Here is a 14,708-nt window from a genome sequence, read left to right as displayed (position 1 = left end):
TTAAAAGAATACAGTTTCCGTGTAATTATTTCGGGACATAAGCTAAGCTAGCCATGTGGGTGGCAGGGTGCTGGGGACGCAGCCCCTGCCGCTCTTATTTCAACACAAAAGATGTTAATACTTTCAACAAAAACAATTACTTAACTGCTATGAATTTTACAGGGCAATAATCCAGATCCATTTTGATTAGATGGTTGATGATCCTTCCTAGGTTACATTTTACAGACATAAAAAATCCCTTATAATAATGTAAACAAAATAACTTTTCCCTAAAGGGTGAACTTGAGAACTTCAGTCCATTCTTTCAGGACCTGCACTTCTTCGTGGATTCCCTGATGGGGAATGGCTTCTTTTAGGTGACGGAGATCTAGATCTTGATCGGCTGCTTCTTGGCCGTGAAATAGACCTGGATCTTGATCTTGACCTTGAACGGGATCTCGAACCTTTTATAGAACCAGACCTAGATCTTCTGAGTGAAGCTGATCTTGATCTACGAAGAGACACAGACCTTGATCTTCGAGGAGATGCTGATCTTGACCTCCTTCCCCGACTCCTGCTGCGTGAGCGAGAGTATCGCCTTCCCCTGGAACGGGAATGTGATCTAGACTGTGACCTGCTTTTTCTTTGAGGGCTATAGCAATGACAGTCATAAGCATACCGTCCCTTTTCACCACACTCATAGCATTTATCATTAGGATCAAAGGGACGTCTTGCAGGTGGCCTATCAAAACGAGATCTCCGAGGCATGCCTGTTGATAATTCAACCCTCACTCGAGAACCACAAATCACCTTCCCATCCAATCCTTGAACTGCATCTTCTGCATCTGTAGGATCTTCAAATTCCACAAAGGCAAATCCTGGAGGATTTCTGGCAATCCACACGGTTCTTAAGGGCCCATAGTAACTGAATGCCCTTTCTAACTCGCCTTTACCAGCACCAGTTCCCAGGTTACCAACATACACCTTGGTTTCTCTTCCATACCGCCCATAGCGTGACATGATGACAGGTTCGTGTACTCGGCTCTCGCTCGCAGTGCCCGCAGCTCCAGCAGTAGCACCGACGCGGCTGCACTGCTTTCCTCGTCGACACTCCCGGGGGCGCTACCCCCAATTTTCCAATAGGTACAGTGTGAAGGAGAACTGTTTTCATGGAAGGATTTTCCCGTTGACTTCATGCACATTTGTTATAGTGCTTGATTATGTTTTAACTATTTATTTATACACATCTTTCCATTGTTAGTCATTTGATGAGCCACAGCCCTGCTTAACTTTGCTTTAGAGGGGATAATGCAAAATGAAATTTTATTGATGTTTCAGTTGAAGCTATATAAAGGTTCTAAATTCAATGTTTGAATCCTGATGGCTGTTTAGGTTTTGATTTTGGTTTATCAGCCCAGTGTAGATGTGTGTGGTCACAGATCAGAGGGTTCTGGTCCTCGGAAAGTAGCCTTCAGTGCCTTTGAAGACTTGTGCTCCTGAAACAGTCTTTTGTCTTACCTTTTGGATTCAGGGATATTTTAAGCAGCTGGAAATTAAAGTGGGCGAATTTTCAGTACTCACTGGTAATTCCCTCCCGATACTCTCCTGTGTTTCTATGTTTTATTGTTTCATTCTTGTCTTCATATTTACTATATTTCTAATCTCCATGCCTTTACCCTGGTGAGAGGTATTTTTGTCGAAGCTAGTCCCCGACAGCAACTACCACTAATCTCTCTAGTGTATAAGACAGGTATGCCCAAGCACTCTGTGATGGCAGCGATGATGGGCTACAGGTTGGTCCTGTGTGCCCTGGGCTCACCGAAGTTCTAAGCTAAGGCCTCTTCCCCACCCTCATGTTTATACACAGCTTGTTTTTTCCTCCTACCACAGTTCTACCCACAGCTTCCTCAATGTGTTCCTCTTTGTGGATTGCACTTCCCCATACAAGCATATCTGTGTCTGTGAATCCCAATTCAAGTGAGGACCAGGTTCTGAGTCCACTCTGAACCCCAGGGTGGCACCCCTGTCCAGCATAGGAGATGAAGTCTTTGGGGTTTAAAGATGCAAGCTAGGAAGTACAGGGCCATCCTTCTCCAGTTTCTGTTGGCTGCTTGGGAGGACTTCTAGGTCCTCATGTATTCTGGGATGACTTCACACTAGATAGTCAGTAAGGAGAACCTGGTACACATGAGCTTGCTTGAATGTCCCAAGTGTTGGGACCACAGGCATATGCCACCATGACTGGTCACATCCTGTCTCAAACTTTACTTTTTCAATGTGTCAGTGTGGGTTGAAGTGCCTTGGGGCTTTCCTTTTCCCTTTTGCTTGAAGCCATGCTGGGAGTTATTCTTCTCTTCCCTTAATGTTTTGCTCAGTGCTTTGCTAGTGCCTGTAGTTTCTCTGCTAAAGGCAACCTGGTTTCTATTTCCTATTGACTCTTTGTCTCCAGACTGTATGCGTCTCAGGTATAGTGATGCCTTGCTTCAGACTCATGGAGGTATAGGAAAGTAATGTTGTCTCTAATCCACTATCTAGTCCCTTGTTCTCATTCATATTTTTACATCTTCATTTTTTTCCACTTCCATGCTTCTTTTATTTCGTCCATTTTCTGTGTAACAGCTGAATTATAATATGGCATGTCCCTGTTTGAACCTCTTCAAAAAGTTTCCATCACAATTCAAAGTGTGCCTATGTGATACAAAGGGTGTGTTTGTATTGGCCCACTATCCTAAAAACATTGATCATAATTAAGTTCACTGTAAGATGAGAAATCAGGTCGCAATGGATGTGAGTGGCTTCATACGTCTTCAAGACATTCTTGCTAGACAGAATGGCTCATGAACCTCATCCCTTATCTGTCTAGGTTTCCTTTTTATGGTTTGGCTAATAAAAACAGATGCTGAATTTGTGGCCTACGTGTGGCACACGCATACATCATCACACGGGAATGCCTTTTATCTTAAAATGGCTTTAATTTTGAAATTCTCAAATTTACAAAAGAGCTGAAGGGATAATACAGTGAACATTTTAATAACCTAGAATCACAAGAATCCACCATATATTTCCATTTTTACTTCCCTTTTCATACCCCACAAAGACTTTTTAAAAATTAATCAACCATAATGGCCGAGTTGTTTGGCCCATGGCGTCTTCTGCATATGAGAATCTTCATCTATAATCTTAGCACTCACCAACATGATCATTAATCCAGTACAATCACGTAAAACAGTGCCCATGAAGATCTGCCCAGATGTCCTAAAACCGGCCGCCCATATTTAAGCCGTGCAGGTGCTCTATGCCTTCTTAGTCTCCACTATTATAGAGTCACTGATGTCTTTATTGGGTGACACCGACTTTTTCCTGGATGCCCAGTGAGATGCCCCGAGACTGCTTTGCTCTCTTTGTCTCTCTGATTATCTTTCCTGATCACATTCAAGTCTGTAAGACCACGCGGTGTTGACCTCTTATTGGATGGCGGTGAGGTGGAAAGCGACAGACTGACTTTTCAGCCTTGTTTGACCAGGCAAAGTGACTTCTGTCAGACACATTTCATCATGGACGGAGGTACAGTGAGGCCATGGAACATACTTCTGAGTGTTACACCTGGCCTAGCCTTTCCAGAGCCATTGTTTATTTATTGGACCGCACTAATTATTCTCCATACCATCTTGTTTGGGGTAAACATATAAGGCCTATCCTTTCACCTCTGAAATAAAGCAGAAATAAGCTATGATATATATAATAAAGAAAATAGGTTACCTTCAAACCTCTTACCTATAAAGTTCTTGGGAGATTCATAACAGAGTAACTTTGTTTTCATTTAAATCTTCATGTGTTCCCTAGTTAGTAATGAACATTTTACATGCATTTCAAATAACAACGATTGGTTCTCTCAAGTGCTTACCTCTCTCTCTCTCTCTCTCTCTCTCTCTCTCTCTCTCTCTCTCTCTCTCTCGTGAGCTTAGGAATATATCACTTTCATGATAACTAACACGGGAACCAAGAGAAAAATGACAATACAGATACATCTGACCCAAAATAGACTAGAGGGTGATGCCTCAGATTGTTTGAGAACCCGGGTTCTTAGGGGTTTGAGGATCCGGTCTCTCTGAGTGAGGATGGCTGCCCGAGCCCCAGCCCATTTCCCTGGCCCCTGGAGACGGTACTGGTATGGGGTGCAGGGTCCCCAGAAAATCTCCTTGGCCAGCTTTGTATCCCAGAAAAAGAGAGAGAGCAGGTTGGGTTTGACCCCTATCTCTGAAGCAATTTCGTCCATGTAGTCGATGTACTGCACTCGATGTATGCCTCTGGGACTCTCCACAAGCCTGGAACGAGAAGAAAATGCTCAAATGCCTGTGGTAGATTTTACCCCTGAGTTTCCGGTGAGTTTTCCCCTTACTTGGTAGCATGTTAATTCTCTTCTGTGCACAAATCATCTTCATTTTGTACATCTATACGCTTTACTACAGGTTTTTAGGAGAAGTCATATATTATCGACCTCTTTAATCTTCCCACAGGGCCCAGTAGAGTGACATAAGTATAGAAATTATTGAATGAGTGATTAGATTAATTTTTGAAGAGAAAATGGGTCCTTTTTCCAGACAGAGTCCAGTTCTGTTATAGAAAAGTCATAGGCAAGAACCCCGAGCTGGGGAGAACGCTATGATAAACTCCACTGCCCATTCAATGCTTCCTAGCTATACACAGTATCTTGACACATATTAATTTCTGGACACAAATTATGCTCTGGAATACTCTTAGGCATTGGCAACTTGTTCCACAGTCTTGGAAACCTAGAAACCCTTGGCTAAATTTTTCTTGAGTAAAAGAGAAACAAAACCAATATTATAGACAATTTATAGACTATAAAAACTTTTCAAAATGTTTAGAAGACACTAATGAGTATTTTAAAAATACCATAAAACGTGAACGAGGCATCTAACTAAAGGAAAAAGTAGTTGGGAACACGAAACAAGGCTTAGGAGAGCTGCAATAACCCATTAATTAAGGCAAAAATTAAATTCATGAAATCAGAAAAAGGGGAATTGATATATAATAAAGGTAGTTTCTTGAAAAAGAAAATCAAACAGTAAAATAAGTACATTTCTTAAAGTTATGAAGTTGTGATAAGAATATTTTATCATGTCTCCTGGTTTTCCTCAGGGTTCTCTTGAGGGACGTGCCCAGAGAAGCCGATAAAAAAATTCAAAATAACAGTGCATTTAGCTACCAGCTATTGAGTTAAAGTGTTTGTTTCCCCCCTAGGTTTTGAATTTAGCTATTTATTAAATATTCTGTTTGACCATAGTTCTTACTAGGAGTCAGTGACTGCTTCCTGGTTTTTGTTTGTTTGTTTGTTTGGTCTGTTGGACACAGCTATAGACTAGGGTGTTCCGGGGTGGTTCAGTTACTGTGGGAGCTCATGATCCATTGGCTGGGCATTTTTACACATACACCCTTTATGTCACTGAGCAAAAGCAATTAGACCAGATCATAGGCAGAAAGCCCGTGAAGAGAAAACTGAGTAATTCCCTCCAGACAGATTTCACTGACTTTAACAACAGCAACCCAAGCCCCCAAGCCCCCAACCAGGCTCCTTACTCCTTCTGCATTTTCTGCTTCCTTCTGTTGATGGCTGCCATCATGTCGCTATGTGAGGGTAACTTTTTTAGTCCTGAGGAAACAAGACAGGCTTTGAAAGACCATCAGGAGGGCTGGGTAAGAGAAGCAAACAGGAAGGATGGCGTGGAAGTAGAACAGGTATAGCTGTAGAATCTCCATGGAATGCACAGTGCAAGCCATGGTTAGAAAACTTCTCAGAAGGCCATTCTCTTACAATCAGTTTTAGGCTGTCAGCAAGGGGAGTCAGTTTTCTCTCAAGAAAAATATGTTTTTGGGGAGTTGTTATTTTTTAGTTTAAAGCTATGCTTAAAATTCATGACTATAAACACTCATCTTAATATGGCTTTTTGAAAAAAATACATAATATTTGCATATATTTATGAAATACGGTATGATACTTTGATTCATGTATATATGGGGTAATAATAAGCTTGGAATAATTAACTTATCCATTACCTTAAACCTTTTCATTCCTTTAAAAAGTTTTTAGTTAACTTACAGAGTAGCAGGTTTTCCTTATGGCAGAACAGCAGAGAGAAAGTAAAGTTGGGCTCATGGTGCCATAGTGATCGTGGGGCAGACATGCAAGTGAAAGCCAGAAGAGCAGATGAAAGGTGGCTCAACAGTTAAGAACACTTGCTTCTCTTCAAGAAGATCCAGGTTCAGCGCCTAGCATCTACATTTGGCCACTTGTGGCCATCTATAATCCCAATTTCAGGGATTCCAAGACACTCCTCTGGGTTCTGTGAGCACCCTCATGTACCTGGCACACATCCACACACTCAGGCACACACACACATACATATAATAAAAGAAAACAAAACATTAAAATAAAAAAGTCACACATAAAATAGTTTGCCACTATGAATAAGATACATGGCTCACAGGAGGGACACCTAGGATGTTCCTTAAAGTAAAGGGACACTCCCATGAAGGATTGTTAACCCCCAGTGCCCCTTTTCCAATAGAACAGGGCTATTAGCCACTCTGACAACAGAATCCCAAGTCAGCTGAGGGATTTCAATGTTAAAGATCAATCAGAACTAGAATCACGGGGAACCAGGCAAGTGCTCTACCCCTGAGCTACACCCCTGGCCTTGGTAGAATAGGGAGGAAGTAGAAGAGAAAACCATGTGCCCTCACTACCTGAGTGCGTGGTCGGGGGCACAGTTGCTCCTAGGAGGACCATCGTACCTGTGAACACACGCACAACCCATCGGCTTTGGAGCTCTGACGTGGGAATGGTGGCTCCCACTGGCTGGAGGATGCCAATGAAAGCTAGTGTCGGCTTCTCTAACTGAGGAGGGAAGACAAATTTAAACATCGTGTTTTCGCTGTCCAGGATTTCAGAGTTGTCGTCCAAGAAAGGGAAAGATAAGGTGTAGCCCGTGGCAAAGACAACAACATCCACAGGCTCCTTGGTACCATCCTCAAAGATGGCGGATGTCGAGGTGAACTCTTTGACGTTTGTCTTGATCACCACTTTCCCGGTAATGATGCGATTTGGCAGGTCGTCACTGAAGATAGACTGATGGCTGAGAAATCTGTGTGTTCAGGAGCATAATAGTGCAGAATGAGAGTGAATATTTCCATAAGGAAGCTGAGGTTGTAAGCAATTAGAAAACCACAGCAGTATTTCAATCATTTTAATATCATTTACTGCCCTCCCTGGATACCTGGTAGTGTTTGTTGGTGAAGAACCAGATTTTGGAGGCAGAATGGACTTTATACTTATTCCGCTATTCCTTGCTGTGACTTTCTGGACAGGTCATAAAAACACCTTATCATCAGTTTCAAAATTTGTCAGATGGTCATAATGACTTAATCAAATCAGACCTCATTAATCAAATCATGATAACACTATATTTAGATAATGGGATTTTTACCAGAAGTAAAGTTCTTCAATGTTGGCTTTGGGCATTTGTGATTGGGATCATGTAAAAGTTGACATAAATTGGTTATCAGTTTCCTTCAAGGGTCTGCAAAGTGCACCTGAAAGACTTTAATATTAAATCATCACTGGGAAGTACTTGTACTTAGTGACACACAATATTTGGTAATTGCAAGGTTTGAGTTACAAATTCCTTGCAGAAAGCCCTATTCTCAAATTGCTTCATAGTTGATACATATCAACTATCTTCTTTTACCAGGATTACACATCCAATACCATAAAACTAGGCAGGTTCTTCCTCTCTAGCTCAGAGTGGTCTGGAATGCACTGTATAGCGTGAGCTGCATTTGTACGTAGGATAATCCTTTAGCCTTAGCCTCCGGAGTGCCGAGATCATGGCATAATCTACTATGCCTGGTTTACTTATCTTTTTTTAAATTTAGAAACTGATGTCATGTGAGAAGGGAAGATACTTGATGTGGGAAGTCCTTCTGTCTATGTGTTGCTTTTATTGGTAAATGAATAAAGAAGCTGCTTTCGGCCAATGGCTTAGCAGAACATAGCCAGGCTGGAAGAGATATATAGAGAGTAGGCAGAGTCAGGGAGATGCCATGGAGCTGCCAGAGGGGAAAGACACGAGCTGCCAGCTGGAACCTTGCTGGTAGACCACAAGCCTCATGGTAAAATGTAAAATAATAGAAATGGGTTAGTTTAAGATATAAGAGTAAGCCAGAAATACGCTTAAGCTATTGGCCAAACAGTATTGCAAATAATATAGTTTCTGAGTGATTATTTTGGGTCTGAGCAGTCAGGAACGAACAAGGATCCTCCCTCTGGTAACAGATACTATGGGAGATGCTCCTGTACATTGTAAAGATTTGTCACTCATATTGGTTTAATAAAATGCTGGTTGGCCTGTAGCCAGGCAGGATGTATAGACAGGACAACCAGACTAAGAGAATTGCAGGAAGAAGAAAGGCTCAGTCTGCAGTCACCAGCCAGAAGCAGAGGAAGCAAGATGAGAATGCCTCACTGATAAAAGGTACCAAGTCATGTGACTAATATAGACAAGAATTATGGGTTAATTTAAGTTGTAAGAGCTAGTTAATAAAAAGCTTGAGCTAGCCGGGTGGTGGTGGCATATGCCTATAATCCCAGCACCCGGGAGGCAGAGGCAGGTGGATCTCTGGGAGTTTGAGGCCAGCCTGGTCTACAAGAGCTAGTTCCGGGACAGGCACCAAAAGCTACAGAGAAACCCTGTCTCTAAAAACCAAAAAAAAGCTTGAGCTAATAGGCCAAACAGTTTATAAATAATATAAGTCTCTGTTTCTTTGGGGCTGAATGGCTGTGGAACTAGGCAGAACAGAAACTTCTGTCTACAGAACGAGCCAAGAAAGACCACATGGATGACACCAAGCTCTAAGTGTCATGTTGGGGTAAAGCATCGAGAAGAGTGAAGGAAGATATCTGTGGAATTGGAAGAACCAGTGAAGAATGGGGGTGAGAAGACTGGGTTGGGTGGAATGGGTGTGAGGAGGAAGAGAGGCTGGATCCCCAGACGGCATCTGAAACCACGATAGCCCTGGGATGTATGGTTTCATTTGGTACTGAGTGTGGATGGTGTAAGTGGTAGACCAGATGGAAGAGTAGACCAGATCAGCTGAATTCAGATATACCTGCACTGCCTGAGTACAGAGTGGTCAGAAACATGGATAGGTGCAGTTGTCCTAGCTGGTAACAGGCTTGAAGGTTACTATGGAACCATAAGTTTAAATCTAAAAGATAAATAGGAAACTGTGGACAGGTGATAGTGCAAGAGTTAGCGATGGTGTAAAGTGACACAGTGAGGCAGGGTGAATAAGAGTAGAGATGGAACTTAACTGCTTCACCAATGTATTCCCCACGGACATTCTTTCCTCTCTCAGTAGAATCGTCTCAATTCCTGGTTCTCAGGAAATGGCTTCAGTATTCCCAATTAAAGTCAATTCCATTGAGACTTAGAATGCCACCCTTTAGTTACTATTCCACACACCTACCTTATACAACAACTGACTGGCATGGTGATTTTTTAAAAAATAATTTGTTTTAAATTGTGTGTGTTTATGTGTTGAGGGTTTGGGTGGTAGGGGGTTGCAGCATCCTTGGGGACCACAAGAAGGCATCATATCCCCAGGACCTGGAGCTACAGGCAGTTGTCAGCCTCTAGATGTGGGTGCTTGGAACTGAATTCTGGTCTTCTGTAAGAGCAGTAAGGGCTACTAACTGCTGGACCATCTCCTCAGCCCTGCTGTAGCAGCTTAAAACATATTTGCTTGTCTTAAATGCTGTCTGGATCTTACCTGTGTTTAGCCTGCAGTCCGTAATTGGCATGGTTAAATCTTGCATTTAATTTATTCTCTGCCCATCTGTTTATCAAGAATGTGGGATAGAGCCTTCCCATGATTCTATTATAACGAGTGAAGAGGGTGGTGTCCAGAGGATCCCCGTTATCCCAAACTCGGTTCCATATCCACGTCCCTCGTCTTGTGCTGAGGAAAACCTGCATAGAGGGGTGGTCGCCTAGTAAGCCTTTTGTTTCTAATCATATTGATCTGTATTGATAGTTTTGCTTTTTAATTACCAAGGAGTTAGGGTTAACTGCCCACATCACCTCCCCCGTCTGCCTACTTCTCTCCTTTCACACTGTGAACAGGCCCAGGAACCCAGCCCCTTTTCAGTTCACTTACAGCTCGTCACGGGTCTTTCTTCCCCTACCTGTGCCCGATGTCTGAAACGTGTTAGGCCCCAGATGTGAAGACTTTGTCCCCAACAACTGATTACCCTGGGAGTTAAAAGTTCACCCACCTGCTCCCCGAAAGCTGTGTCATTCCATAATCCGCAGAGATGGAGAGAATACAAAGAACACAGTAACAACAGCAGTGAAAGGGGGAAATGAGCACTGCAGATGCTCTCCTATTTGCAGATGGACAATTCCATGTAAATAGTAAAAGGTCACAAGCCCAGAATTATGAGAATGAGCTCTGCTCCCTGCTTGGAGTCATTTAGCTGAAGAAGGCTGCAGCTTTTTAGCGAAGACACAATCACTCTCTTGCAAGGTCATAATCACAGAGATTTATGATTCATGGCTTGTATTATATACACAAAGCTTGGTGTGAGTCAGTAGACCACAGACTGGGTGATTACAGTCTATGTGGGCAGAAAGCATCCGCTGTTTGAAAACTCACATGTTCCTGGTGGCTATCTTGAATGAATCTCAAAGACTAATTTTGAATGACAGGAAGCGACCTTCCACACTCTTCAGAAGTCAGCAGCGTTTGCACTCGAGAGGGCTGTTTGCTTCTTCTTCCTCTTAGTTAGTAAGATCTCATGGGCTTGCTGCTCTGTGCTTAGCTATTCATTCATAAATCATCAGAGTACTTTATTCATGTCCATGCATACCATTCTCTGTAAAATCATGTCCACTGGGAACACTTGAGATTTTTCTGTAGATTTAATTTTAGTTTTTAAATGCTTTTCTCCCTAGTGTAGCTACATGCAGATAATGCTGGTAATTGACCCTAGTTTGTTATCTTTTGCAGCTCATTTATTTTGTAGAAAAATATCATTATTTAGGTACTTTTAAAATTATTTTCTTCACATATATCCAGGAGAAAATAATGCACAATTGCCTTTCTCAGCTTTCAGCTCAAATGAGAACACCACCTCTAAAGCCAGAGAGAAAGCCTAGACTCACGTTTCCCTGCAGGTATCAAGGTTACACCCAGGAGCAGAAGCAGGGTAGGACACCAAACCTGTTCAGCAACATGACTGATCTCGCCTGCCACATCTGCTCCAGAGTTCCCAATGCCAATCACGACCACTCTCTTCCCCATGAAACTGTCTGGGTTCTTGTATTCCCAGCTGTGAATATAGCTGCCTTGGAACTGGGTGATTCCTGTGAAGGAAGAGCCAAATCCCCCAAGTCACAAGCAGAAGTGGTAAATGGACACGGGAGAAAATTTCATTCCTACACTCTAAGTTCCTATTTATGTAACCCCCTTCTCCATTCTTGGCCATTTATTACCAATATTACAGCATAAAGTTATCCAAGGAAAGAAATATTCACTAGCAGCAACTCTGTGACTGAGTTCAGAATCAAAGCACAGGAATGCTTCTCTTAGAATGTCCGATTTTAAGTTTGCCCAATACGATCCTCACATAGCAAGAGGAGGTCGTTGACTTTTCATTTCTCTCTGTCTCTGTATGTGCAACTGTTCATCACTCTTCTGTGACTCTGATTATGCATTTCACAAATAAGTCAGACCCTTCCCATATGCAACAAAAACTTGTTCCAAAGAAACTAAATGCAAATCACATAATCGACTTTGCAACAGTCACTTAAAATAGATAGAAATGATAATTTCTATTATTATTTTTAAGTTTTATTGTGTGTGTGTGTGCACATGTGAATATATGCACATAAGTTCAGCTGCCCGGGGAATTCAGAAAATTGTGTTGGATCCCAAGGCGCTGGAGTTACAGACAGTTATGAGCCACCTGACATGGGTTCTGGGAACCAAATTTGAGTTCTCTATATTTATGATATAAAAATATGATCAGGTATCTTCTCCACACACAGGCAGTCAGTGAGACAGACAGACTGACACGCATCACTTTCTATCTCCCTCAATCGTTTTCCACAGGCCTTCCATACTCTTCTTGGCGAGCCACCTCAAATGTGTGTCATTCTCTAAGTTCATAGTCTCCCACCCATCGCTTCTCCTATGGTTTCTTTTCCAGAAAGCCCCTTCTCCAGGTTTCGCTTGCTGGAGGAACTCTAGTTCCCAGTTTCAGTGTTGTTTCTATTGCCAGATCTTTCCTGATTTTTAAGAAAGTGCCTTCCTCAATAACCATTCTGCATAAAAACAAAACAAAGCCAAACCCCAAAAACCAAAACAAAACCCCATTCACCAATGTTTGTGACCATGTAGGCAATGCAATGCTTGCAATATCCTTGTACCTCATTCGGTTAGATACCTGCAAAATCCTGTAAGGGCAGATACTTCTCATTGTAGTGGCCACTGCAGACCATGACCCCATCAAAGATGTAAGCTTTCTTCTTTCCATCAGCTTCTACCACAACGTCCCACTGGCCAGAGGATGAAAAATCAGGGCGCTTCCTCACTGTGCACACCTTTGTCTAGGAAACGAGAAACAAGCGGAACAGCTAATCCTACAACACTGCTTCCTGTCTTCTGCTTCTTTCTTATAACCCGGACATTTTGTGTTTCAATAAATAAAACCATTATTACTTCTGCTCAAAGTTCCTGGTTCTTTAGGATTTTAATACAAAATCAATAAAAGTATTCTTTCTCAAGAGTTGGGAAATGTTGAGAAAATATTACACTGCCTCCCCATCCCCAATCCACCTCACATTTTACTTTTTGTAAAATTAACTGGAAACAAGACTTTAGGGACAACTCTTGCAGCAAGGCTTCTATGTAAGGAAAAGTTAATACTGAGATATATCTTCACTCATCATGTGAGTGGCAGAGACATGGATGGAAAATGCAGATGAAGCTGCGCCCCAGCTGGCTCTGGCAGTGCAGACTCTGCCTTGACCATTGAGCAGGCTGTCGGTGGGGTTTCATGTCTTACTTGGAACTGGATGTGTTTCATGAGCCCGAAGTGCTTGGCGTACATCCTGAGATACTCCATCATTTTTGAGTTGTGCATGTAGTTGGGGTAATGGTCAGGGATGGGGTAGTCGCTGAAGGCTGTCATCTCCTTGGATGTATTGCAGGTCAAAGACTTGTATATCCCAGGCTTTCCACTTTCTGGTATCTCCTAAAGGAAACACACCAACCCTTGGCTTCCAGAAATTGAGGAAACAATGCACACTGAGTTTAGGGATGATGACAGTTGTGATGTTGGGTTTATATGCTATTGAAAATTCTTGTCATTGTTGGCTTTTGTAATATTGCTCAATTGTATGACGGCATCAGATCCAAAGTGATACCAGTAATTCAGTCATTCTAAAAATAAGATAATCAATTCTTGAAACACAAAAAATAAAATGAAAACTATAGAAGGGATTTGTGGTGAGAAACTTGCAAAGGATGAAATGAGTTTGATTGGCTTAGGGAGAACCTAGGAAATTAATAAAACACATCTCTGGTTTCACATGTGAAGGCATATCCAGAGAAGTTTAGCCAAGGGGAAGGCCTACCATGGATATGAGTGGACCTATTTAACAGGCTGGTGGCCTGATTGGAAGAAAGGGGGAAAGAGCAGAAAGCCCTTCCATGCAAGCATTCCTTTTGCTTTCTGCCTGCCTTGATGTGAGCTGCTCAGCTCAGTCATGGCATTCCTGCCCTGATGGACCACAGTACAGGAGATCATGAGCCAAAGTGCATCTGTGCTCCTAAGTTGCTTTCCTTGGTTATGTTGTTGCACGGACTAGAAAGTCACGGGAAATGGAGAACAATTCTTCATGTACTGGAGAAGTTTCAAGTTTATCTGAATAGACGAAAATGCTACTTTGTAAAGAATAGTTACATTGTTTAAAATTTCTGTGGCCTAATTTGTGTTAGGAAGTATCTTTCTCTCTCTGTCTCATGCACAAATATCATTATACTTCATGAGAATATAACCTATAAAATTACCTCGTATCTCCACAGTCCTCCAATATCACTGCTTTTTTCAAAGCATGTAGGCTCAAGTCCCTCCTCCAAGCAGCTCTTAATGGCGCCCAGTCCGCTGACTCCAGCACCAATGACTGCAATTTGTTTTACTTTCATGGTCTCTGGATGAAGAAGAGTTCTTTCAGTTTTGACTGAGGAGAAAATTCACGTTATTGACAGGTCAGTTCTCCCATTAGTTTTAGCAACATTACCATTTGTTTTGATAGAGGTTTTATTTTTTGTTCTACCATGGCTTCTATTGTCTTGATTTGAAACACACACACACACACACACACACACACACACACACACACACACACCCTCACACAAATACTCCTCTAACACCAGATTGTTTGGTCATTTTATTCTCTGGATTTCTTCAGTGTCTGTTGTTATGCCCCATTTCTGAAGTTTGTGAATTTGGAGGTTCTCTCTCTGCCTTTTAGTTATTTTGGATAAGGATTTGTCTGTCTTGTTGATTTTCTTAAAGAATCAACTCTTTGTTTCATTGATTCTTTTTTTTTTCCCGAGACAGGGTTTCTCTGTAGCTTTCG

The 14,708-nt window shown here is 42.1% G+C and overlaps 2 protein-coding genes across 2 annotated transcripts; both read right to left on the bottom strand.

Moving 5' to 3' along the window:
* Positions 1–176: 176 nt before the first annotated feature.
* On the bottom strand, positions 177–1,016 carry LOC101995729 (serine/arginine-rich splicing factor 7). Its single transcript, XM_005370083.3, has one exon. The coding sequence runs from the start codon at positions 997–999 to the stop codon at positions 292–294; it is 708 nt and encodes a 235-aa protein (XP_005370140.1). The 5' UTR covers positions 1,000–1,016; the 3' UTR covers positions 177–291.
* Positions 1,017–3,940: 2,924 nt separating this feature from the next.
* Positions 3,941–14,271, bottom strand: LOC101979543 (dimethylaniline monooxygenase [N-oxide-forming] 5-like). The gene is made up of 8 exons (XM_005370112.2): positions 14,137–14,271; positions 13,130–13,318; positions 12,509–12,671; positions 11,284–11,426; positions 9,832–10,031; positions 6,796–7,145; positions 5,581–5,653; positions 3,941–4,304 (listed from the first exon to the last, which is right to left on the bottom strand). Exons 1-8 carry the CDS (start codon positions 14,269–14,271, stop codon positions 3,941–3,943), a joined length of 1,617 nt encoding a protein of 538 aa, XP_005370169.1.
* Between the last annotated feature and the right edge of the window lie 437 nt (positions 14,272–14,708).

Source organism: Microtus ochrogaster, unplaced genomic scaffold, assembly GCF_000317375.1.
Source record: "Microtus ochrogaster isolate Prairie Vole_2 unplaced genomic scaffold, MicOch1.0 UNK70, whole genome shotgun sequence".
Classification (NCBI taxonomy): Eukaryota; Metazoa; Chordata; class Mammalia; order Rodentia; family Cricetidae; genus Microtus; species Microtus ochrogaster.
This window is presented reverse-complemented; position numbering and strand designations above follow the sequence as displayed.